At 51.3% G+C, this 27,212-nt stretch overlaps 1 protein-coding gene across 1 annotated transcript in view; it reads right to left on the bottom strand.

The window, feature by feature from the left end:
• The window catches only part of LOC130021557 (vacuolar protein sorting-associated protein 33A-like), a 53,585-nt gene that overhangs the window by 12,132 nt on the left and 14,241 nt on the right, over window positions 1–27,212 (bottom strand). The window contains 3 exon segments of the mRNA XM_056112316.1: window positions 4,540–4,726; window positions 6,446–6,573; window positions 7,795–7,857. Of these exon segments, the coding sequence (XP_055968291.1) occupies window positions 4,540–4,726; window positions 6,446–6,573; window positions 7,795–7,857 (378 nt within the window).

The following is a 27,212-nucleotide window of genomic DNA, read 5'->3' as shown; positions in this document are numbered from 1 at the left end:
TGCGGACAGCTAAGATGGCTCCTGCCCGGCCCTGCCCAGCCCCGAGCACCCAAACAAAACATTCATGTTTAAAAACGGCGTATTACTACAGAGACACCTCTAACAACTCCCACCCGGCGAGGCTCAAGGGATAGGCTCTGCACTCAGGAATTATTCTGGTGGTGCTTTGGGGACCATATGGGATGCCGGGGATTGAACCTGGGTCAGCTGCGTGCAAGGCAAATGCTCTCCCAATGCATATTGCTCCAGCCCTTGTAATTCCCCTTTAAAAGCCCCTAGGGTGGTGTGTGGGTCCCTCCTGTTCTGAACCCGGGGCTCCCCAGGTGATGCTGGGGCTCTAGCCCTCTAAGCTATCTCCCTACCACCCATAATTCCGTATTAAAAAATATTTTTTAAAGTTAACCACAGGGGCCGATAGCACAGCAGGTAGGGCGTTTGCCTTGCACATGGCCTACTCGGGTGAGATTCCTCCGTCCTTCTCGGAGAGTTCGGCAAGCTACCAAGAGTATCCTGCCCACACAGCAGAGCCTGGCAAGCTCCCTGTGGTGTATTCGATGTGCCAAAAACAGTAACAACAAGTCTCAGAATAGAGACGTCACTGGTGCCCGTTCCAGCAAATCGACGAACAATGGGAGGACAGTGCTACAGTGCTAACAACAGAGGCCAGAGCGATAGTGACCAATGCCAGGCTACTAGACTGCCAGGAGTACCCTCTGAGCATCGCCAGATGTGTCACTCACACACACACACACACACACACACACACGTTAACAACACATGTCTACCCTGCATGTTTTGCTCGGTTGTAACTGGGACTGGGGTGAACCTTTGCATTATCAGCCCAGTTCTACTCTTCTCAGTGGAATTCACAGGGCCGTTCAGCCCCCAGGGCCGTTTGCGAGGGCCCAGCGCTAAACCCACGGAGACTACATACACACATTTTTACTCAGTCCCGCCTCTCTGAGCAGCGCCGGGAGCATTGGGGCTGGGCACGGGTTCAGGCTGACTCCCTGGCTCAGCACTGGGGTCACACCAGGCGAGGCTTGGAGGACCATATGGGGTTCCAGGGAACGAACCCGGGTCTGCCAGGGGCAAGGCAAGTGCCCTACCCACCTTACTATCTCTCTGGCCCTTGTACACCATTTTTAGAGGACATTATCAAGCTGATGTGTTTCCCCCTTGCATCTTCCCCTTCATTCCGGTACTTATTTTCCCTTTCCCTCCCTTTCTCGCTGAGGCTGAGGGTCGCACACTCTAGGTGGTGGTTACCCACTTGGGGGCGGGGGGTCTCACTCGGGCTTCCAGAACTCCACCCATGCCCAATTTCCCCTATTTACAGTGAATAATATGTCATAGGAAAAACATCTGGTTGAATGTGTAAACACACAAAAAATTAAAGGGCCGGCGGTCTATCTCTCCCGCCGCCCGCGTTCGGTGGTCTCAGGCCGTTTCCCCACTCCAGGGAGGTGGATGGCGTTGGTCAGGTGAAGGAAGGAAATGGGGACCAGGCTGGTTGGTCTTAGCAGCAGTTTATTACAGGGAAGAGATGTATGTCATGGAGGCCCCAGGATCTCTCAAGCATGTGCTCCTTTGTTCTCTCAGCTTAGGTCCTCAGCCCCATCTTCCCAGGTTCTCTGATGCACATGTCCCCCCAGAGAGCCCTTAAATCTCCCTTACATAGATCACAGTACCTCTAAAGGGCGCAATATAGTGATGTCATCAAAAGGAGTTACAGAAAGAACATTGAGGCAGCAAACCATACATTGTTTCTTTACATCCACATTGAATCCTGGCCTCACCTTTTACAAGCTACAAGCACTTGGATTAGCACAACAAAGACCAGTCCCTAGAGCTTGGAATCTACATCAGCCTGCCTGGAGCCAGGCATCTACATCCCAAAGATCAGGCCTGGCTAAGCACCTGGGATCTGCATACCTAAGGCCTGCTAGGTTCATGTGAATAAGGGAAACTGCCTCAATATACTGAAATCATTTACTGAAGGCAGTTTGAAGGGGAGAAAGTTCAGTCTCATCCAAGCTAGTCAGGACACACAGGGAAACTGCTTCTAGGACATGTTTCTCCTCTCCTCGTCCAACCAACATATAAGCATACATAATATTAATCATTTTGTATGGACACAATAAGAAATACTTTGAGCTTATAGAATTGCTCTCCTAGGGCCATCTCAATCTCAGACTGCAGTGCTCAGGCCAGATATCTTTCCTATTCCTAGCAGCAGGGTCCTAGTCTCATCGTTACTTTTGGATCATGACAGCATTTGCCTATGATCAAACTCTTAACTTATAGTCAAGAATTGTGGCACCTTGGCCTGGCCCATCGCGATGCCAGGGTAGCACATAACTTACCGGCTTGCCCTGGTTCCATCTAGTCCCTCATCGGGACCCTGCCCTTGGGGTACTAGGAAGTGAGGGCAACTGAGGCTTAAGTTGAGAAAGCAGATGCCCGGGAGTGAATAATATCCAAAGCCAATTAAATTCTAAGTTATAAAGCATAATATGAATTAATTGTCTTCCTGTATCTATACAAAAGGACACTGCATTAAAGTAAACTGCTCAAAAGACATAAGGGAGGAGAAAGGCAATATTAACTTACAGTACAGCTTCAGTGTCTAAGAAGGATGAGACCTTACAAATTGGTTGGGGAAGAGAGCATAGAAGTGGTTACAGACAGACAAAGTAATGGGAGTGACTCGGAGCACTGTGATGGGTGCAACCTGATAAACCTAAGCTCCGTGCACTCCAACAGTTGAAAACTCACATAAATCAATGCTTTTGGGTCTACAGATTCTCTTAAGGGACTAAGCATGGCGAAATCTCACCCTACAGAAGAAAGAGCCAGAGTTCTGGCCCAGGAACCCCTAAGAGCCAAGCTGACACTTTTAAAGAGAATTTTTTCAGAAGTGCTCCCTGTCATAAAGATAGTAAACAAAACATATAAAATCATATTTGCAAACAAAAATCCACCTTTCAGAAAAAGACAACATTTGAAAAAGAAAAACTCTGGGGGGCCAGATAGGTAGTTCAGTGCGAAGGTGCTTCCCTGGCATCAAAGAGTCAAATATGGACCCCTGAGGACCCCCAAGAGTAATCCCTGAGCATCACCAGGTGAGGACCCAAGCAAAAACCAAAGCAAAGCAAACAAATAAATATGTGCTGAAAATAACCAATAGGAAACAGGCTGGTTCAGGCATGTGAGAGAAACAGAATTTCCGCACACCCTGCACCCAGCCCTGAGGTCACACTGCAGAACCTTGTGAGGGACGGGCCCAAAATGGACTACCACCAGAAATAATTTAGCTTAGCTTAATAGGAACCTGCATTGCAAAATAACTTGTTTTTCAAGGAACAGGTCTAGATAGCTTTTTCAGATCGCTTTATAGGAGTCTGCACTGCAAAATAACTGGTTTTTCTGCCCCTGACCAAGGAATTCAGATACAGGCACAGGTAAAGGGTGGGGGTCAGACCAGATAACCGGATGTCTCTCACAAGACCCATGTTGCAAGACCCAGGACTGCCTTAAAAACCTGTCAGTTCCTAAGCACTGACGCAAAATGCTGATCTTTAAACTATAGGCTAAGAAGTGATGTACCCTTAATGGGATTGGTTAAGAAAGCATATGTTGTTACAAATCTATTGGTTATGAAATGCGCGGGCTTTGCTGCAACGGCCAGTGAAGGCCTATATAAGATCCCCTTTGAAGAAGTTCGGGGTCTTGCCTCACCTAACTGACCTGCGTGTCTGTGTAGGAGGCTTGACCCTGGCTAGCCAGTCTTACAATAAACCTTGCTTGCTGTTTGCAGTCTCTGGAGTCTCTGTCGTTAAAGGGAGATCACGATCCGCGCCCTAACAACCTCAAGAGTTTGAATGAAAAATGTAAGCAATTTCACTTCTAGAAAATGAAAATGTAAGATAAGAGACTTCAGGTCCTGCCAAGTCTCAATCAAGGGGAAAGGCGGGTCATGGAAACAAAATCCCTCACAAATGGCTAACTGGAAAAACGCAGTGACAGACTTGAGTATTTCTGGCTAGAGCGGCCCTGCCTTCCACTCTCGAAGCTTCCTCCACAGCCAGTCAAGTCAGGGTGGGACGGGCACAAGGACAAACATCGACCAGCAGCAGAGAAACACCAGAGATAAACACATTTAAGGACAATTGATTTTTGAGAATTCAGTAAGGGCAATCACAATTTTAAGCCAATTTGTTGAAACAGGAGCGTCTCCATACGCAAGAGGAGCAGCGGCCCGAGAGACAGCACAGGGGAAGGCCCTGGTCTTGCACGCAGCCAACCTGGGTTCTATCCCCGGCAGCACATATGGTCCCCGCGCATGGGCAGGAGTGATCCTTGAGCACAGAACCAGGAGTAAACCTTGAGCACTGCTGGGTGTGGCCCAACTCCCGTCTCTCCCCAAAAGGAAGAAACTGGCGGCTTCCAGGAATCACTGAAATGCCAGTGTCAGTGTCGCCATCACGAACGAGGCAGAAACGAGTGTCAAGTTCAAAGGGCAAACACTGAACTTACTCTGAAGGCGCCCTCCGACTCCATGGAGAGAAGGTCCCCGTCGAAGGGAAAGAGGTCCAGGCTGTACTCCTCCTTGTGGATGAAGGAGCCCAGGACGCCCCGGTCCTTCAGCCGCTGCTCACACAGCAGGCTACGCCGGGGCACAAACAAAATGTGGAAATCTCTTGTGGGGCCACGTCTGTCTTCACTGCAAGAGAAGGACCGTGCGTTGGCCCGAGGCCCCAAGGCGAGGACTGCTCCCCAGGGCCCCCCCGTGCCTGACAAACAGTGGGCTGTAAAGAGACGCTTATGAGCTACCCCCCACCACTGACTCGGCCCAAGATTCTAGTTTTCTTGCTCTCTTGATTTTGATGCTTTTTGATGCAGGTATGGCGTTTGCCTTGCACACAACCGACCCGGGCTTGATTCCCAGTTCCCAGCATCCCATATGGTCCCTTGAGCACCACCGGGGGTAATTCCTGAGTACAGAGCCAGGAGTAACCCCTGTGCATTGCCGGGTATCACACAAAAAGAAAAGAAAAAAAAACCTCTCAGGGTTATTGCAACGGACATCTGTTTCTTGCAGAGAAAACATGTTTTTATTTAATCAAGCAATGTGTTGGCTTGTCTCTAGGAAAATAAAAGGTTGCTCCACACCGTGCCCGATCTCGCGCAAATAGCCCCCATGCTTTTAAGTCCTTAGGGGCCATGTCGATTAAACGTAATGCAGACTGGGCTGGTGCACTTCCTCCACAGATGCTGCAGCATTAATTTTTAATCAGTTTCTCCTGACTTTGCTTATAAAATTTGAGCATATGGTGAAAGGAGCTAGGAAGGCTAGGAAGGAGTTAATTAACTTGCAAAATTGCTTTCTGTAAACAGTTCAGCAGCCTTGAGGTTGCAAAATTGGATTGAACCCAGTAGATGTGTAAGGTATGAGCTAGAATAAGACATAACTATTTAAGGATAGGTAGAATGTTTTGACCATCCTGGAAACTGAAACTATGTGACCAGGTCAAGAAGGTTGGGTCGAGATACTCCAAGAAAAACTGCAAGGAACCCAGCAAACCACGTATTGGCAAAACTTGTGCAAAATAACACGTATTGGCAATATGTGGTCTTTGTTCTCAAACTGTATAAAAGATTACCTGCTTCTGAGTTCGAGGCTCCCAGCCTCTGCCCGTTCTTGGGTATGCTGTGGAGCCCCAACATGCTGGTCTGAATAAAACCCCGCTTGAATTCCTGCAGGAACGTTGTCTGTCTGGTCTCTCCGTGCCTCCCAGGGCTAGGGAACTCCCGACCCCAACAATGGTATTCAGTACTTGAAAAGCTGTTTTTTTTTTTTTGCTTTTTGGGTCACACCCGGTAATGCACAGGGGTTACTCCTGGCTCTGTGCTCAGGAATTACCCCTGGCAGTGCTCAGGGGACCATAGGGGATGCTGGGAATCAAACCCGGATTGGCTGCATGCAAGGCAAACACCTATCCGCTGTGCTATTGCTCCAGCCCTAGCTGCTTTTCTTTTTATAACGAAATTCGGGTCCTTCTATTGAGACAGGCCGGAGCTTTCTACTGTCCTGAGACAGGGGGTTTATGTGGTTTGCCCTGCCTCCCCAACCCCCAATACACAAAATTTCCCATTCTCTATTTACAGTTTTTGGGCCACCCCGGCAGGTGCTCAGGGATAACTCCTGGCTATGCACTCAGAAGTCACTCCCGGGAGACTTGGGGACCGCACTGGGTTCCGAGGATCTATCCTTGGCTGACTGCAGAGTATCCTGCTCCTGACCCCCCATTCTCCTCCAACACACTCTCACATCTGTCCAAAGATCCACTTCCCAAAGCGCTGGCAAGCAAAGGTGTCCTGATGAGCACTCAAACCACTAGAGGAATGATTCCGTATGGACCCAGCATCAGCTCTGAGATACCTAAGCACATTTTCAGCCATTATATCCATCAGTTCTAGCCGGGGTCTGACGAAAAAATTGATATTCTTGACATCGGCTGCTGGCAAGAGGCTTCCTTTGAGTGTGAACATTTTCTCCACCTCATGTTCCTAGGAAAGCACACATACAAAAGGTGAACAGAACCCCTAAAACTTACCAGCCGACCCAAACTTGCGCATCACTGCAGGCAGCCAACCTGGGTTGGACTGCTGGCGTCCCACACCGTCCCCAAACACCACCAAGAGTCAATCGTGAGTGCAGAGCCAGGGGTATGCCTGAGCACTGCCAAAGGTGGCCCAAACAAAACAGACCAACAACAAAAACTCAGGTGTTGTAACACTCCCGCTCCAAAGCACAGTATACTTTAGTGTAGAGTCAGAGAGTGCAGGGGTTAAGGTACATGCCTGACACATGACTGCCAACTTCGCCCCCTGGCACCACAAGGGTCTCTAGCATTGCCATGTGCATCCCTGGAGAGGCCACTGGAGTGGCCTGGGATATTGCTGCCACCACAGCACCAAGCATCATCGAACTGCTAAGAATCACCACCAGGAGGTGCCCTGGGGCAGTGCTCAGGAGACCCGGGGCCAGGGAGAAAGTAGAGCGGGGAAGGTGCTGGCTTTGCATTCAGCTGACCCGGGGTTCTATCCCCAGCACCCCATACTGTCCACTGAGCACTGCCAGGAGTGATCCTGAGTGCAAAGCCAGGAGTAAGTCCTGAGCACTGCCTGGCACGAGCCTCCAAATAAAATTCAAAACCACTTTAGTATAAAAATTTAGATTCCCCAAAGCCAGGTGTATAAATTCAGGCTGAAGTAACCAATCCTGTGTCTGAAAAACTTTGAGCCACATTAAGTAACAATCAGAAGACATGCTGATCCGTCGAGAAGAGGGGGGAGCACACCCACCCTTGAAAGGTCCACTGAAGGCTCCGATGCTGCCCGAGCCCCTGAGCTGCCTGTGCCCATGTAGCCGAGCCAATGCGGTGCCCGCAGCTCTCCTTGAGATGGGGACTTTTGTGCTTTCCTGTCTAATCTTGGGATGTGTGTAGGGGTTCTCTCTGCCTTTGCAGAAGCCCGCGGTCTCTCTTGAAATGTTTCTCTCTCCGCTCGTCCTCTTCCTAAAAGTCACCAAATAAAAGGTTTTTTCCTTCAAATAAATAAACAAAAGGTCCACAGAAGATAAAACATTTACCACTCATACAAGCGTCAGTGATTCTAAAAGCCAGACAGCTCTGCACACCAGTTACTCCAGAAGTGGAACATCACATTACTCTTGCTAGAGTCCAGAATGACAGTTTCAAAAAAAAAAAATAACCAAAACCCTTTTACCTTTAGAAGTGAGCACTGTGCAAGCAAGCTAAACGGTCCTGTGAGATGCTCATCCCAAACTACTGCCTGCGGGAGGGAGAAGCATCCCGTCCTTTGAGTAAAAGGAATTTCAGTAACAGCCAGCAGCAAACAACAGTCATTTGCAAACTCCGGACAAACAAAGCTTGCAGTGAGCAACAGCTGACACACTCATATTCCGGGGCCTGAAGAAAAACACCATCAGGGCAAGGGGCCCGACTGGCCACGGACGCACAGTCACTGTCCTCCACAAAGAGTGTGTCTGCAGGGTCCTGGGGTCGGACTGGGGTCATGGACCCCCGGGTGAACTGCCAAGGAGACCCTGGAGGAGCAGGCAGCTGGGAAAGTGGCTCCAGGGTCGCAGGCGGCGACACCCGCACGCGGGACAGCGGGGAGGGCCTGGACGCGGGGCTGCGCTCGGCCTGCCAGACGGACTCGAGTCGCCCCGTTTCCCTCCCAGGGCCGGGCCGCAGGGCGGGAGCGCAACGCCCCCTCGCTCGGGCTGCACTGGGGGCGCCCCCGGCTCCAGAGGCCGCCGCCTGCCCGGGGCCCTCCCCTCGCTGCCCGCGCACTCGCCCGGGAATCGCGCAGGGAGTCCAGGGTCTCCCGCGCGGAGGACAGGCGCGGCCTCGGAGCCGCCCAGCCCCGCCGCCACGTGACGCCCGGGTCACGTGAACATCGTGACGTCTCGCCTCCGCCAGAAGCCGGAATGGGCCAGGGACTCCGTGCCTCTTCCGGGTCTGGGGCTCCGCCTCTTGGTTCCGCCCAGCCCCGGCTATCCCACCCTGGCCCCTTGGGGTGGGCGTGGCTCAGGCCAATGTGGGCGTGGTTCAGAGAGATGGGCGTGGCTCGGCCCTGTGGGCGTGGCCCGGGCGGAGATGGGCGTGGCTCGGGTCCACGTGGGCGGGGCCGGGGCTCGACCTCATTTCTCAGCTTCTCCAGCTCTGCGTCCTTCTCCCTGAGCAAAGCACTGGTAATACTGATGGATTTCTGCAGGGAAGCTTTCTCTTCATCGGGGTCTCTTATGAACACGGATTCTCTAAAAGACCAAAGAGTTCAAAATGCCAGAAATCAACCCAGAGGGAGGCCAGTGCACAACTGCCCTAGAACGTAGGCTCAACGGCTCCCTGGACTGTTGCAGGGGGAGGGGCCCAGGCTTTGATGCTTGCAGTTTAGTGAAATTTTACTTACTGTGAGGGAGAAAAAGGTTGCCTATGTGTACATGCCAGAACCTGCGTATCGTTGTGTCCATTTGAATTTAAAGAAACAAGTTAATAACTTTGGGAGATGGAGAACAGAAAGAAAAAAGAAAAAAAAGGACTTGTTGCACCCCCCCCAAAAAAAGAATTCTTTTAAACACCTAATCCCAGGTTGAAGTGCTATTTCTGGAATAAATTATTACCAAGCAATGACAACAATTAAAACACACACATGCAAAGCAATTATACGAATGTCTTGCAGAGCGGCTTTATGCTGGGAGTATCCATTGGTTCTCACTCATTTCAGTAACTTTCAGCAAGTTCGGAGATTTTGTTTTTGAAACCTTTCTGAGCCTGAACAGGGGCAAAGATTGTTCCGACTAATCCAACAGAGAATGGTTTTCATCCAGTCTCTGGAGAGGACCAAAGTGAGTTGCTCTTAAACAAAAAGGCAATTTGCAAAAGGCCAGAACAGAAAGATGAACATGGTTTCCGGTAGAGGATGAGAGCTCGGGGCCTACAGAGTGGGTGGCCTCACAGCCTCGGCCAGACTCTCCTCCGGGCTGGCTTGCAGAGCAGGAGGATTTGGACCTGGCCTGGGGAGAGAGGGCGGCAAGACAGAGAAGGAGCAAAGACACAATAGATACAACCCAACGGGTGTGTGTGTGGCTGTGTGTGAGTGTGTGTGTGAGAGAGAGCATTTACACCACAAAAGGACGTGTGTGGGAGAGCACAGGGCGGGGACGGACGGCCAGTCAAGACGGGGCAATGCCACAGCCTGGAAAGGACATGAGAGGGGACAGAAGTGTGGCTCCTGGGATGCATATTTGGAGAGAGACAGAGGTGCGTGTGAAGTGGGGGATCTCATTAAAGTCTGGGGTCCAGGACAGCTGTGGATGTTCGTGTCATACTCACTGGTTCAAATCAGTTCAATATTTGTTTTAAAATTTTTTAATAGTTTAAAAATTTTTTACTCCCACAAAAAAAAATAAAGTCATCATTTGTTCCTTTGATTCACTGAACGTTTTTTTTTCTTTGGGGTGGATGTGTGTACACCTGGCCATGCTCAGGGTTTACCCTGGCTCTGGGCTCAGGGTACCACATGGGGTGCCAGGGATTGAACCCAGCTCAGCTGTGTACAAGACAAGATAGTACCAGTTCTACGACTTCTGCGGTCCCTGAAGGAGTGACTTTCCATGGATGGCTGCATAAACATTCCTGGGACATGGGGGGGAAGGGGAACAGAGGTGATGAGACAGCAGAGGGAAAAGGACAAATGGGTAAATGGGTCATTTATTTTTCAAAATTTATTTATGTATTTATTTTTGCCGGGGGTCACGCCCAGCGATGCACAGGGGTTACTCCTGGCTCTGCACTCAGGAATTACTCCTGGTGTTGCTCAGGAGACCATATGGGATGCTGGGAATTGAACCCGGGTCGGCCGCATGCAAGGCAAACGCCCTACTCCGCTGTGCTACCGCTCCAGCACTAAGTTGCATGCCCAAGACGAGTGCCTTAAAAAAGAAAACCAAAATGAAACAAAAAACTGCTTCCCGTTCTGATAGATGTTTCCTCCTCAAGCCAGGGCACCAGTCTAGATTCTGGGGGGCTGTGCGTTGTGTGGAGCATAGGGGAGGATGGGACTCTGGTGTCTGTGTGCCCCCAACTTTGGAGCTGTCTCCTGCAAACAGCACCAGGGATGAACCGACCATTTGGGACCAGCTCTGGGGGGCTGGGAGGATGAGCGGATGGAAGGAGCTGAGACGGACGGCAACCGTGGACGCGCAGCAGACCCCGGCAATCGCCACTCAAGAGTACAGAGGAGGGGGTCTCCCCGCAACCAGAACTCACAGTGGGGTGGGGTGGCGGGTGCGCTGTGTCACAGGGAATTACAGCACAGTAGAATTCATGGGAAACGCATTTCCCTTCCTTGTGTCCTCCATCTTCAGCAGCCTGGCAGTGGGCTGGCCTTGGGGATACTCCTGGGTCCTTGCTGGGGGCTGGGTGGAGGGAGGGAACTCTGCCTCCTGCAAAGCCTGTGCTCCCTGCGGCCCCAGACTTCAGAGCAAAGCTCAGATATGCTTAGGCCCATCTGCCTTTTTCTTTTCTTTTCTTTTCTTTTCTTTTCTTTTCTTTTCTTTTCTTTTCGGGCCACACCTAGTGATGTGAGGGGCTTACTCCTGGCGGTGCACTCAAGCATCACTCCTATTAAAGAGAGGAAAGACTTACCTAGATTCATACAAACCAACATAGTGCCATGGAGCATTAAAGAACATACTGAAGGTATAAAAGAAGAGAAGAGCAAGCATGTCACCTTACTCACGGTGAGGTGCAATCCACCCATTTGCTGTGGGTCCTAGTCAAAAGAAGCTTAAATCTGTAGCGAAAAAGGATACAATTTAGCATCATGTTTAAATCTTGACTTCCATTTTCTAAGAGCACTGTACCAGGAGTCTAGCCAATCTGTCCAATATCTTTTCCATAGAGCTTACCAAAAATTCACTAGAACAATTCTGCAGGCGTAATTCAAATTTTCTTGTAACAATACAGTTTGACAACCTCTAACCTTCTGCACATTCCTTAACATTCATTCCGTCCTGTAAAAAAACATCTTCACTTTCACAGGATCCCTTTCCCTTTTCCCACTGACGATATCTCCATCATTTATCTTTCTGACTTAAGACTTACATCTATATTCCTGTCATCCCACAAGTTTGAACTCTTATTTTACTGATCTTAGTTCAACACGATCTCCCAAGTTTGGACACAGCTACCAATAATCTCACTTAACATAACAAAACTGTACTCTGCAGTGCTATTTCAAAAGCATTAGATCAGTTCTAGAGCTACTCAAAAAGTCTTAAAAATGCTCACAATTAAAGCTCTTACAAGGTATTCACTGGGCAAAAGATCACTTGACATTGGAAGTTAACCAGAAGACGTCTTAAAATTTTGATTTCCAGGAAAAAGATTAAAACAGTCCTAGATTATCATGCAACATTAAGGATTTCACACTTGTGTACAAAGCTCTCTGGAGATCAGGGCTGGTGACAAGGCTTTGCATGGAATAAAGTTATCAAAATAGTAGCATGTACTTTCAAGCACTGGACATGCTGACTCACAATATAGTTAGTAAAATTTCCCACCTTTCCCATGAAATTCTCCATTTTCAGAAACTATTACAGCAAGCTGACATCTGAGATGAACCCATTTTATAACTATAGAAACTCATGTTGAAACTAAACCATTAGCAGCCTCCCTGACTTTGCTGGCAACAAAGTCGCAGCACCCGCCTCCTAGGAGACATCCAGGCGTTCCCAAGTTCCTTTATCACACCACCAGGGCGCCCCCGGGGGCGTGACCTGGGCTCCCGGACACGACTGTCAGCCACAGTCCGAGAAGGCTCACGCCTCGCACCGACAGTCACCATGCCAGTCAGCACCTGGCCTTACGCGATGGCGATTCCCAGTTTCGGGGTGCCTTACTTACCCCGAGAAGAGCCCGTTGGAGACGGCCGGGGCAGCAGAGCAGATCTCGGTGGGACCTCCAAATGTTAGGGTCAAGACGCTCGCTGCCCGTGAAGGAGACTCCAGGAGAATTTCTCATGCAACACGCACAGGGTTTATTGTCCAAGCATGCTGGGGCTCACTACATGTCCTGAAAACAGGACAGAGGCAGAGAGCCCCGAGCCAAAGTACAGTGGGATTTTATAACCAAGAGTAAACAAAGGAATCTGACAGTACAGCAACCTGCAGCTTTACCAAGAACAGCACGACACTTGACAAGATGAACTTCTTCGGAACATCTGAGCACATGTCCCCATATCCGGGCCAGCCACAAGGTCATAGCAGGGTGTAGGTGGGAGCTACCTTATGACTCTTTTGAGCCAGCTTTTGCAGCTCTAGTTTCACAGCTTTTACAGTTCTCTGGTGAACTCTTTCCTACCACTTAACTCTTTCATGACTATTAGCCCGGGCGGCCCTTACATTTCCATCTCTGGCCTTACAGTAGCACAGTGTCCAAGGCATTTGCCTGCAGGAGGGATGTGCTTCATATGCGTCAGCCCCTGCAGCCCCCAAAGGAACGCTGATGAGTAAGGCTCAGTTTGGGCCAGGGAGAGGGCGCCAAGCTTCGGAAGCTTCTGGAGCGTGGGAGCTGACTCCATCACAGCTGCCAGGTGAGGCTCTGCTAGCACCGCTCACCAGCCCACTGCACTGCTGCTCGCTCAAAATTTCACGATTGACTTAGATTTGTTTTGTCTTTTTTAAAATGTTATTTTCTTTGTGAATTTTTTCAATCCTAGTGAAATACAGAGTTGATCATGATTGGATTTCAGTCATATCACGTCCCAACACCTGTCCCTTCACCAGTGGACATCGCTCACCACGAGTCTTCCCGGTCTCCCTACTCCCCCAGACAGGCAAGGCCCCTCTCTCTCCCTCCTCCTTTCTGCAGTGCTCTCTCTCTACCCCTCTCTCCCTCTTTTCTCTCTCCCCCTCTCTCTGACACACGCCTTTCGGTTTACAATACAGACATGGAAAGGTTATTATGTGTATCTCTTTACCTACTTTCAACACCCAGTTCCCGTCCAAAGTGATTTCCAACCATTTCCAAGCATTATTGCCAGACTGGTCCCTACTCTATCCTAACTACCCTCTGTCCCCAATGCTTATGGGAGCTTCCAACCATTGACCAGTCCTCCTGGCCCCATTTTCCTAACCTTGGATATCAATCTCATATTTATGTATATATGTATATTATTATCATTTCTGCTCAGGGGACGCAGCTGTCAGCAAAACACCTGTGAGTGATCTCTCACTGTGTGTGTGTCTCTCTCTTCCCAGAGTTCTGGAGCCCAGCAAGCACCGGATTGTCATCAGTGATCATCAGAGAAACTGGCTCCCTGCAGCTGCCCCATTTAGGGGTCCCCGAGAGCAAGAAAACGGACCTTCACCCACACCCCTCAGCTCAGAGTGCCCACGCCTGACAGGGGGCAGGAACTTCCCAGACACACAGGCACATGTGTTGGCACAGCAGCACTTATCATGGAGGGAGGTACCCCCCAGCACATCAGTCACACTCATGGGGGGCACTGGGATAGGCTGAGCTGGTGGAACGACAACGGTGACGGTTATTGAGGCAGCAATGGCAATGCCAAGGATTGTGGCGGTGGTGATGGTGGCAGGAATAGCTGTCGCATGGTGCTGTGGTGATGATGCTTTGGTGGTGAAAATGGCACCTTTGTTGGGGATGCAGTTGCGGTGATGATGGTGACATGGTGATGCGGACAGAGCTGGCGGGCCGCTCTGCCGATCAGATCATGCTGGTGATCTGGTGATCATGGTCTGAGGCTGGTCATGGTCATTTTCGTGGTGGTGGTAATCATGATGTCGGGCATAAAATGAAGTCATGCACAAGTTCGATGACTCTTGGTGACGATATGGTGAATTTGGCGATGAGATGGCAAGATTAGTGACTTTTGGCATGGCTATTATGGGGGCATTTCCGTTTTGGTTGACTGTGGCACAAATCTGGTGAATTTGGCAATGCTACGGCAAATTTGGTGACTTTGGCACTAGAGCTTTTGGGGTAGTTTGGTTTTGGTTGGCTGTGGCACAAATCCGGTGACTTTGGTGATGCTATGGCAAATTTGGTGTCGTTTATCTCTGCTGTTTTTTGTATTTGTTTTGGTTGGCTGTGGCACAATTCTGGTTAATTTGGTGAACTGGTACATTCAGTGAAGTTTGGCATTGCTATTTTTTTGTTATTTCTGTTTTGATTGGCTGTGGCACAAATCTGGCAAGTTTGATGATATTATGGAAAATTAGGTGATGTTTGGCACCACTATTCTGCTATTTGTGCTTTGTTTGAATGTGGCACAAATCTGGTGAATTTGGCACACGGCGGTAAAATTTGGTGAGGTTTGGCACTGCTGTTTTATATTTCCGATTTTGGTTGGCTTTGACACAGATCTGGTGAATTTGGTACACTGTGGCCAAACATGGTGAATCTGGTGTTGGTATGGTGAATTCGGTAACGTTTGCCACTGCTGTTTTGGGGGGGTGTTTCCGTTTTGGTTTGCTATGGCACGAATTTGGTGGGCTTGGTGACATTGGGACAAATTTGGTGGAATTTGGTGGCTGTATGGTAAACATGGCCATGATACTGGCAATGTTGGCAATCTAATGCAAGAATTATGATGTCTTTTTATTGAAAAAAGATTTTCAATAAAATTCTTCAGTAAAATGTTTTTATTGAAAGAAAGTTAGAGAAATGTGAGGGGGTGAGAAAGAGATCACGGGGGGGGGGCTGGATGAAACAAGGCAGACAGGGTCACCTGGGGGCAAAGGCAGGGGTGGCTGGCCAGATCTTGACTCCCCGGACTTTGACTAAGCTGCAGTTCCCCCAAGCTGCCACGGGAGGGCGCGCTTCTCGCCGGCGGGGGTGATCTGGCCAGATCTTGATTTGATCCAGCTCTTGTCTGAGCTGCAGTTCTGCCGAACTGCCACGGGAGGGCGCCCTTCTCGCTGGCGGGGGTGGCCCTGGCCTGACCTTAATGTTCCAGCTCCTGTCTGTGTTGCAGTTCTCCAAAGCTGCCACGGGAGGGCGCGCTTCTCTCTGGGAGGGTGGCCCTGGCCTGATCTTGATTCTCTAGCCTGCGTCTGAGCTGCTGTTCTCCCAAGATGCCACAGGAGGGCGCCCTTCTCGCGGGCGGGCTGGCCCTGGCCTGATCTTGATGATCCAGTTCTTGTCTGAGCAGAGTCTCCTGCCCCTGCGCCTGGCTCTCCTCACCGGGGCCCCTTGGAGGGGGGAGGGTTGAGTTTCTCTCCCCCCGCCCCGCCCCGAGCAGAGCCACAGCAGCTGAGGACCTCTGGAGCCAGCCACGGCCATGCTGGGCCCACTCTCCACACGTCCGGATGGGCCTCATGCATGAAAGAACTGGCAGAGGAACCCAGGCATGCGGGTCCCAGGGCTGAGGTCTCCAAGCCTACTCAGATCGGGACTGGGCCTTCTCCACCCAGACCCCTTCCTCATCTTCCTGTAGGTAAACGTCACACCCACCAGCTGCCGCCAGCGCCAGGTTGGTCCCATCAACGGCCAAAATCCAGAGACTATAAAACCCAGCTCCCGGAATAATGACATCTTATTATCGCGTTCTTACTTTGGAGAACCCGGCAGGCTAACCGAAAGTATCCTGCCCACATGGCAGAGTCTGGCAAACTTCCCGTGTCCTACTCAATATGCCAAATACCAGTAACCATGACGGGGCTCATTCCCTAATCCTAAAAGAGCATTGAAATGGCTCTTTTTAAATCTCACGGCTAGGAAGAAGGAGACGTTACTGGTGCCTGCTCAAGGAAATCGACGGACAACAGGATGATCCTGATCCTGATCCTGGTGTATATTATGGGCTGGAGCAATAGCACAGCGGGTAGGGGGTTTGCCTTGCACGCTCCGCCCCTCTCGGAGAGCCCGGCAAGCTGCTGAGGGTATCTCGCCCGCATGGCAAAGCCTGGCAAGCTACCCATGACGTATTCAATATGCCAAACACAGTAACAAGTCTCACGATGGAGGCGTTACTGGGCCCGCTCAAGCAAATCGATGAACAGCGGGAGGACCGTGACCATATATACCATGTTCCACAAAATGGGTGCTTACTTATATTTGTGAAGGGACTCGGGAACCATATCCAGCAGTGCTGAGGCTCCTCCGAGCTCTGCTCAGGCATCACTCCTGGAGGGGATGCTGGGGACCATAGGAAGTGCCAGGGAAAAGACTCTGGGTTTGCTGCTTGCTAGGCATCAGCCTTGCCCCAGGGCTCTCTCTCCAATCTAGAGTTTACTGACTTACAACCTCGTATTACAGAATATGCACAGTACGATGTAATATTTGTATATCCTGCCAAGTAACCATGATTCATGTATAGACCGTTTGAATTCCCTACCATAGATTCTAAAGTCAAGGACTGCTATTGGGGATTATGTAGGCTAAAAGTGACGGTCTTGTTCAAGCTCTTTCTCCAGAAAAATCAACCTGAGGACACGTGCGTCAAACGTACAGGAGTTGGTGCTTATAAACATCTTTGGATCTGTTCATTTTGGGTTAAAAATATAGCAACTTCCAGTTTCTTTCCCAGACTTTATGGATTGATGGTGTCTGTACTGCATGGTGTCCCTTTCATTTCTTCTTGTGAAATAGCTATGGAGAATCACTGAAGGTATTCATTTTAGGCTACGTTGGTTAGGAAGCTTTGCAATAATACAATAAAGGTTTTATTTGTTTTGGGTTTTTTTTTTTGCTTTTTTGGTCACACCTGGCGATGCACAGGGGTTACTCCTGTCTCTGCACTCAAGAGTTATTCCTGGCGGTGCTCAGGGGACCATGTGGGATGCTGGGAAGTGAACCCGGGTCCGCTTCGTGCAAGGCAAAGGTCCTACTCATTGTGCTATCTCTCCAGCCCCCTGTGTAGGGTTTTTTATACCTTTAAACCTCACCAGTGGTTCTTTATTTTCCTTTTTTATAATTTTATTTATTGAATCACCATGATAGCAGTTACAAAGCTTTTGGGTTTAAGTTTTGGTCATACAATGAAACACCCGTACCTTCACCAGTGCTCATTCTTCACCACCAAAACCCCTAGTATACCCCCACCCCACACCCTCCCCTTACCTGTGGAGGAGATGATTTCCACATTACTCTATCTCTACTTTGATTTCATTCAATATTTTGACACTGGATCCACTATTATTATTTGGGATTTTACCCCAAAATTCAGATCTCCTGAAAAGGCATCAGTAGACAATTTGTTTTCTATTCCTGGTTATGAATAACATATGGTGTCGTGTGGCTGCAGTAGTGGCTGTGCGATTTTGAAATTCCAAAATTTTAACAATTAAATCTGGAGGAATTTCTTCCCAAAACCTGCTGGGTTCCAGGATTTGTTCCTGAGTCTGTGGGATCATGGCCATTAAGCAGATTGATCGGGAGCCAGAAAGGCCGTTAGTGGGTGGTGACTAGGGGTCTTGCTGGGATGGGGAGGAAAGGGCTGGTCCCACCCCATCCCGTGAGGCCCCACGTGTCTCATCACTGAGGGCCCAAACTTGACTGTCCAGTGGCCTCTGGAGGATGGCGGCCACCGAGCCGCCAAGGGGGAGCAGGTGGAGGGACAGCACCCTTTCTTCCCTGGAATGGCTGAGCGACAGTAACCTACTGCAGGTTCTGGATGCATTTCTGCCAAAAGCCACTGGATTCCGAGATTTGTGTCTGAGTCTATGGGATCATGGCCGTTAAACAACTTGATCAGAAGCCAGAGAGGCCGTTTGTGGGTGACGACTTGGGGTCTTGTTGGGGAGGAAAGGGCCAGCTCCACCCCCATCCCATGAGGCCCTACGTGTCTCGTCACTGTGGGCCTAAATCTGACTGTCCAGTGGCCTCTGGAGAATGGCGGCCAGCGGGCTGCCAGAGGGAACAGGCCAAGGCACAAAATCTATTCCCACCTGGGGTGGCCCAGCGCCTCTAACTTACTGCAGGGACTGGACACATTTTTGCCAAAAGCCGTTGGGTTTCGAGATTTGTTTCTGATTCTCTGGGATCATGGCCGTTAAGCAGTTCAATCAGGAACCAGAGAGGCCATGTCTCCAATTATATAGCTGAACTGGAGGTGGTTTGTGGGTGTATCTCCCACATATCTTTTACCTGTTTACTTTCTTGGTCAACTCTGCCTCAAGTTTTTGGGGTCTGGCCAAACGCACGGCAGCAATTTGGGGGTACCTGGAAGTCTGAAGGCGCCATCAGGCTGCTGATGCACTCGCCTCACAGGTACAGACTGACCTGCTGGTGGCACCATACCCCCAACCCAGTGCTTCTTAGGGTTTACTCCTGCCTCTGCACTTAGAGATTGCTCCTGCCAGGGCACAGATGACTGGATGGGATTCCTGCCATCGAACCCAGATCAGCCACATGCAAGTACCCTACTCACTGCACTATCTCTTTAGCCCAAGATAAACGCTTTTAAGAAAATGGTTTACAGGTCCAGAGCAATAGTGCAGCTGGTAGGGCATTTGCTTTGGCCAATCTGGCTTCAATCCCTGACATTCCATATAGTCTGACCAAGCACTGTCAGGAGTGATTCCTGAGTGCAGAGCCATGAATAAGCCCTAAGACATCACCAGGGGTGGCACAAACATAAAGAAACAAAAAGAAATTGGTGTATCAGAATTCCATTGTAGAAACTGTTTGACTTATTTGACTCTATAATTCTTGATTGTTAGCCAAAAATCTTTTATAAATGAACCTGAGCATAATCAGTTATCACTGGCAAAAAGAAATAATTTTATTAAGTAGATATAGGACACTTGTTTGCTCAAATTTTAATACTGCTTTACATAGTTTGTGAAACAATTTCAATAATGGTTATTACTAAAAATTTCAATTGATACAGATCTTTCACTTGTCAGACAGTTGATAATCTCCAGAGGAAAATACATCAAAAGCATATATACAATGATAGAAGTTCTTATTATACATGTAGCCTGGATGGTACATTATTTATCACTTTTTACAGAACTAGAAAACATTCAAGTGAAAAAAATAGATTCAAACTGGATGATAAACTTCTGATGGTTGAGGTCCTTCATTTAATTTTTTTGTGATAAGAAAATCCAAAAGAATTAATGTTGAATTTCTCATCATACATCATCTAAACGCACAGTCAAAAAAAGTAAAGCTTATAAAAACAGTAAATTGGTTATTATAGGTGTTTCACAAGTACACTGTTAGGTCATCCATCAACTGCTGGAGATTTCTGCACAGTGCAGAGAATGGGGTGGCCGGGCCGAAACCATTGTTGTCGTAATTGTTCAATTGTTGAGGTCGTCCCCCTTCCTGGAGAGCAGCCTCGGACATCATCTCCACTTTATTGTTGAGGTCCCGATTCTTTCTTTGGAGGTCCACAATCACGGAATTCAGGAAATCAATCTGTGGTAAAGGAGAGCGTGAGACGGTGAGCCATCTGCGGGAGCCATCGGAGCCCGCCACAGAGGAGGCTGGGCCCCGCTTCCAGTCCCCGCCCCAGGGTTTGAGGCAGCCAGAGCTCCCCTTTCCCTTCCTGAGCGCAAGCTCCCAGGTGCCCCAGGGAAGACCCCAGGAGGACATGCTGGGCCCCCTCGGTTCCTCTCAGAGCAGGGAGTCAAGAGGGCCTTCCCTCTCCTACAAAGACAGACTCACTTCTTTAAAATCCACGGGGGGAAAAATCCCACTTTACAAAAGCAAGCATGACTGTCGGCACAAACATTCATGTTTCATTTAAAAACTGGCAGGTTTGGGTCTGAGTGATAGCACAGCGGGAAAGGTGCTTGCCTCGCACGCAGCCAACCCAGGTTTGATCCCTGGCATCCCACAGGGGCCAGCGGAGAGCAGCCAGGAGTGATTCCTGAGTGCAGAGCCAGGAGGAAGCCTGGAGTATCGTCAGGTGTGGCCCCCAAAGAAAGAAGAAAGAAAACCAGAAAAACAGACTGATTCTTTTTCTCCCTCAGGGCAAGTTCTGATGAGGAGTCTCTGAGAGTGCCCAGGCCCCCCCACACTGGAGCCAAGAAACACAGATCTCTCTTCCTCCAGCTGAAAAAAAAAAATAAAAAAAACCATGGAAATGTTCAGTTCCCAACAAGCCCATGCAGGGTCCACGTCCACAGCCCACATGTAAAGTTCACTTCAGCCCACATGTGCCGTCCAGGGCCACCGGCTGTTAAGTACAGAAGTGCAGGAAGTGAGGAAGTGAGGGTGTGCGGAACTCCTCAGGGCACTGGGACCCAGATGGTCCCCTTCCTCAGAGAGGATTCAAACTATAAAGCGCTGCAGGCCCGGGTGTGATGGAAGAGGGTTGGGGAAGGAGAGACATCAAGGAGGCCCCAAGGCTGACTCCTGCCGCAGGCCAGACCTGAGCCTGCTGATGGTAGGTGCGGGCACTGGGATCTGCAGCCAAGTGTGCACACCCCAGAGGACCCCACCCAGCTGTCTCCCTCGACAGGAGCAAGAAGCAGGAAGGCAGCCCAGAGGACCAGACTCCCCCAGCTCTGCGCCCAGAGCACGCGCAACGTGGCCGGGACAGTCACATGTTGCTGGACGTTTCCGTTTGTGACCGGACCTTCCTGATGGGAAGGAGGCCCTTCAAAGTGGTGTTCGACTCTGGCAAAGTGAAGATTTGCCAATTTTATGGGAGCCCGAAGCCCAGGTTCTGGGAGAGCAGCAGGAGTAAGGGCAGTGGAGGGGTCTGGCTTCTCGGCTCTGGCAAGGACGTGACCCCTTGACTGAAGGGATGTGTCCTTGTCCATGGGGCCTTTCACTCCGTAAGCATCACCTCTTGTGCTGGGAGCGTGTGGGGGTGGGGTTCTGGCAGCAGGTGCCCGGGCCCTGGTTCTCACGCGTGCCAGGTGAGCACAGTCCCTTCTTCCTCAGCTTCCTTCTTTTTGGCTTCTTTTATTGTGATTAATCAATTCATTTGGGAGGGGGGATTTTGGGGTTACAACCGGGCGTTGCTCAGGAGTGACTCCTGGCTCTGCACTCCGGAATTACTCCTGGCTGTGCTTCGGGGACCATATGGGATGCCGGGGATGGAACCTGGGTTGGCCACGTGCAAGGCAAACACCCTTCCTGCTGTGCTATAGCTCCGGCCCCATTCTCGGATATTTTCAATGGTAGATATTCCCCGACTCTTTTGAAGCATACATGCATATATACATATGTACATGTCTGTGTATGTATACATGCTTATCTATAACCTTTGTGGGTAGTCAGTTTGGTTTGTTTGGTGGGTGGGAACTAAGCCCTGGCTCTGTTCTCAGGGATCACTCCTGGCAAGGGAGGAGCAGCCCAGGCCGTCAGCAGTCACTTGAGCCCGGGAAAGTGGGGCTGTGAGGTCAGAGGGCACTGGCTCGCCTTCTCACGGTCATCAAAGAGCCTTGAGACGCTGTGTATGTCAACACATGTGGCTTCTCTTCCTGTCCCGGCCCAGGCTCTGGGCGAGCTAACTGGGGCGTCCAGTCCCTGCCGGGCTCATTGCTCCTCCGAGCAGTCTGGGAGTGGTCAGCTGTTCAGTGATCTGGCCAGGCCGCCCCATGTCCCCCGGATCCTGTGTGGTCACTCCGCGCAGCACCTCCCCAGGGGTCATACAGGGGTCACGCAGGGGTACACTTCCCCTCCTGTCCCATGCGAGAACCAGGGACCAATTACTCCTGGCGGTGCTCAGGGGACCATATGGGATGCCGGGGATTGAACCTGGGTCTGGCATGTGTAAGTCAAACGCCCTCCCCGCTGTGCTATCGCTCTGGCCCAGGATATGGTTTTTCTCAAGGCTGAGGCCGGGCCTATACGCCCTGGTCACCACCATCACCCACCTCATTCTGCAAGTTTGCATTGGTGTTCCTGGTGTCCTCCAGGGAGGCCAGGGTCTCTGTCTTCTCTTGGGACAGTTGTTCCATAAAATGCCTGGCATCTTCCGCTGTCTGCACAGCCTGGAGAGAGAAACCTCGTTGAGCCAGGCCTGGGGGCCAGGGAGGGGTTGGCCGCAGTGGCAGAGCACAGCGCGAAACGCCACACAAACCTGCCACAGTGGTTCCGGCCCCCGCTGGGCGCCGCTCACCCCTCGGGGACTCACGTCTAAACCGCTCAGCGGCAAGACTGATGCCCCGAAACAGCCTAGTGCTCCCAGAGAGCCTCCATTCCTCACACAGAATAAAAATGACATGAGCGGACAGCTAAGCAGGCCTGGTTGGAAAGCGTTGTGGGCAGGGGGGAAAGGAAGGAGAGGAGATGTGAGCCGTGAGCACAGGTGTGGGAGTGGGAGAAAGGCAAACCCTGAGTGAGCTGGGAAGAGAGAACACCTGCCCGGCACCAGGCACCCTCGAGTCCAGGCTGCCCTGCACCGGGCACACTGCTGGTGGCACAGGGCACCCCCGAGTCCCAAGTGAGCAGACTCAGGGCAACCGCTCAAAGTCCCCCCGGAAGACACCGCTTTACTTTACAACTCAGTGCCTCTCTCATGACTTCCCTTACGTCTTGAAGAGCCACAGTGCAATCTTCCGTGAGAACTCCCCCCGGATATGAACATACTGTTCTTTTTGGTTTTATTCACAGCTTATGCCTTGTCCTAGAGGTCAGCAGGCACGTGGTGACGAGCTGTCCCTGCGCCCGCAGCAAACAGCCCGTGACACACGGGTTCCGTGGGGATCCACCGCTCCTTGTGCCGACGAAGAGCAATCCTCTTAACCGCTACAAGGGGGTGCCCGGGGCCAACGGGGGTCGGGCCTGCTCCACTTTACCGTAAATGACGGCAGCGTCTCGAGCTCTCTGATTTTAACGGCGAGCCTGATCTTGTCCTTTCTCAGCAGGCGGTTCTCCTTCTGGGCCTCCAGAAGGTTGGCCGAGACGTGGCTGCTGGTCTGGGCCAGCCGACTGACCTCCTTCTGGAGGAGGAAGTAACTGCCGGCCAGCTGCTCCTTCTCCCGCAGGATCTCGGCCACCTTCTTGTCTGACCGCGCCTTCTCCTCCACCAGGTCCAGGTGCTCGGCCTGCAGCCCCTGGGCACGCACCCGCAGCTCCTCCACCTCCTGCTCCAGCAGCCCCAGGCGGCCTCGCAGCTGGCTGGCCTCGTGGGCGGCCGCCTGGGTCTCCTGGGCACGGGCCTCCCGCTCCTGCACCAGGGCCTGCTGTGCCGCGAGCCAGTCCTCCGCCAGCCGCCGGCACTCCTCCTGCCGCTCGGCGTCAAGCGCCTCCTTGGCCTGCAGCACGCTGGCGTGTGTCTTCTCCAGGCTGCGGGCCGCGTCCCGGGCCTCCTGCAGCGCCGCCTCGAGGGCCAACTGCTTCTCGAGGGCCGACTTCTTCTCGGCCGTGAGCTCCTCGATCTCTTGCACCAGCGACTTCTGATCCCGAGCCAGCTCCTCGTAGGAGCACTGCAGCTTCTGGATGATGTTGTCCTTGTCCTTGGCCAGGGATAGGTTCTCCAGAACCAGCTTCTTCGCATGCTCCTCCAGCTGGCCCCTCTCCTCCAGGCCCTTCTTACACTCGGCCACCAGACCGCTCTTGCTCATCTGCAGCTCCTCCACCAGGGCCTGCAGCCCCACCTTGGCGACCTGCAGGGCGTCGTTCTCCGCGCGCACCCTCTGGAGCTCCTCCTGCACTGCCCTGCCCTCTTCCAGCACTTTCTCTTTCTCCGCCTCGAGGGCTTCTCGGCCGAGCCGCTCCTCCTGCCAGAGCTTCTCTGCGGCCCGCCTGGCCTCGATGACCTTCTCTTTATCGAAAAGAATCGCTTGGTTCAACAGCCAGAGCTTCCTCTGCTCTTCCCGCAGCGAAGAGTTTTTGGCCTCCGCTTCCTTCAACTTCAATAGCAATGACTCTCTCTCTGACTTCAGAGAGAGCTTCTCCTTCGCCAGCAATTGATTCTCTGACCTCAGGGCCCTGCGATCCTCCGACATCAGCTCAATTTCCTCTGATGTTATTAGGGAAGTTAATGACTACAGAAACAAAAGCGGGGAAGAATGGAAACAAGAATGAGATCAAGCAGGCACAAGCAAGCCAAGCACTTCATGTGGCCTAAATACCAGAAATGAAAATGGCAGAGTAGTCTTACCTGCACACGCGTGTATATGCGCGCGCACACACTCACACACTCACACACACACGCACACACACACGCAGGATGGAGAGGCTGAAACAGCTTCACAGGGTCAACATATCTACCTGCCTTTTTTGTGGATGGGGGCCCCACACCTGGAGGTGTTCCGGGCTCGCTCAGGGTTCTGTGCTCAGGGATCACTGCTGGCAGGGCCGGAGGACCATACGGGATGCTGGGGATCAACCCGGGTTGGCTGAGTACAAGGCAGCACTACCCATTCTGACTATCAGCCATTTTATTTTTGAAATGCCGTCTTAAATTATTCCTGACAGCTCCCCGGAAGGTTTAAGTACAGTTGGATCTTGACGTTGGGGCATAAGATTTTTCCCCCCACTTCAATTATTCTATTATAAAATCCATCACTGTCATAGAAGGGATGCATTAAAAAACTAGTTTTCAGTACAATTCAAAGAACTACAAAAAGTATTTTGTTTTTGAACTTTGTGCAGAAGGGGAAGGCAAAAGCAACCACTGCTGGTCAAACGATTTTCACAGGGACAAACAGAGGCAGGAAATGGACTTAGTCCCAAAAGTTATACACTTTATAGAAAATCCAGACTAATCCACCAAGCTTTGGAGACTGAAGCCAACAGGTTTTGCTTGCCAAACACAGTAACAACAAGTCTCAAAATGGAGACATTAGTGGGCCCGCTCGAGCAAATCGATGAACAATGGGAGGCAGTGTTTGCAGTAATTTGGGAGGGACCCAGAGGATCCAGGAGGAGTGGCCGCACACGGGCCAGGGTCTCCCTCACCTGCTCTCCCTGCCCGTCAGCAATGGGTTGTGCGTTTTCTTTTCTGAGTCTCAATGCACACCATAGTTTAACCGCCATGTACTTTCCAGAACTTTCTGCAGCAAGGGCTATCTTCTCTGTCCAGCTCAGCAGCCATGAGCTGCAGCAGGCTACTGGTGTGCGCTGGGCAGCTGACCGCTGACGGTCAGGTTACCGGAATGGGGCTGACCTGAGCATGTACACGAGGCTGCTGGCCACAGAACTGGGCTGTGCAGGTGGTCCAGAGAGGAGACGTAGCCCTGGCTCTGGTGCGTGGTGGAAAGAGGCCGGGCACCAACACACACGCGGGCCATGGCCGCCACTCAGCAGCCCTGGTTTCCTCTGATGTAAGCTCGCTTCCGTTTTCTTTCCACTGGCTTATAGATATGTATACACACACATATATATACAAGCACATATATGTATAGGCATACACATATATGTATAAACTATACATGGGACCAAGCGTGTAAAACTAAAAATGTATCAAAATATGTACATATGAATTAAAATACACTTATTATATGGATATAAAGATGTACACATATGTACATGTTATGTATGTACACACATATATGTGTGTGTACATTATTTTCCTTCTTGTTTTGGGGTTCACACCCGGCAGAGGTCACGGCTTCCTCCTGGGTGCTTGGGGGACCCTGGGGGATGCTGGGGATCCCCCGGTGGGTCACATGCACAGCAAGTGCCCTCTCACTGCACTATTCTAGCCGCTCTATTTCTCCCCACTGAGCTTCGAACCTTAACATTTCTCTGATACACTAAAAAATGCCTTTGAGCAATCAAGTGAAAACACGAAGGCCTGAACTTACTGAGCAAGCTAAAGACAAAACGGACAACCCAAGCTGGGGTCCCTGGGCTTCTATGTGCTCTGCCGGGCGCCCCGGGAGCAACCCCCTTCCAGCTCTCACAGGCGCCAACGGGCGGAGGAAGTGTCTGAGGCTGCAGGCCGAGGCCCCCAACAGAACCCGACCCCGAGACGGCGGCCCTGCGCCCACACACCTTGGCCTTGTCGGCTTGCGTCTTCAGCTCAGCCACCTCCCGCAGCAGGCTCCCGTTCTCCGCCTGCACCGCCTGCAGCTTCTCCTCCGCCTGCAGCTGCAGCTTCTGCAGGGCCTGCAGCGCCTCCTCGTGCTGCGCCTGGCTCTCCGTGGTGGACTTGGCGTGCTCGGCCTGCAGAGCCTGGGACTGGCTGCGGCTCACGTCCACCTTCTCCCCCTGCGGGGAGCCGGGGGCCACCATCAGCCGCAGGCCTCCTGCCTACCCCCAGCACACACGCGCGCACACACATACACACACACACAACGCACACAAACACATAAACATACCCGCACACACACGGGCGACTCTGCTCTGCTCACCAGCACACACACACAATGTTCATGAAAATGAACTTGCACTTAGAACATAGATATTGGGGGCTGAAGGGCTGGCACAGGGTCCAGGCGCCCGAGAACAGCCAGCCGGTTAGACCCTGAGCCAGGAGTACCACCGAGTTTGGAGGGAGCCCCAATAAACATGGTGATCATCTGGGGGCTGGGAGAGAGAGAGCACTGAGTAAGGCCACTTGGCCCTGGTCTGAATCCCGGCACTAACAGGAATATCCTGAGCACAAAGCCAGGAGTCGCCTCCAAGGACTGACAGGCATGGCACTAGTCCCCCACAACCACCATCAAAAAAAATATATTTATACACACACCCCAGGGCCAGAGCAATCACCCAGCGGGGAGGGTGTTTGTCTTG

The sequence above is a fragment of the Sorex fumeus genome, unplaced genomic scaffold (genome assembly GCF_029834395.1).
Source record: "Sorex fumeus unplaced genomic scaffold, SorFum_2.1 ptg000017l, whole genome shotgun sequence".
NCBI classification, from domain to species: Eukaryota; Metazoa; Chordata; class Mammalia; order Eulipotyphla; family Soricidae; genus Sorex; species Sorex fumeus.
The sequence above is the reverse complement of the archived record's forward strand: the minus strand, read 5'-3'. Positions and strand labels throughout refer to the sequence as shown.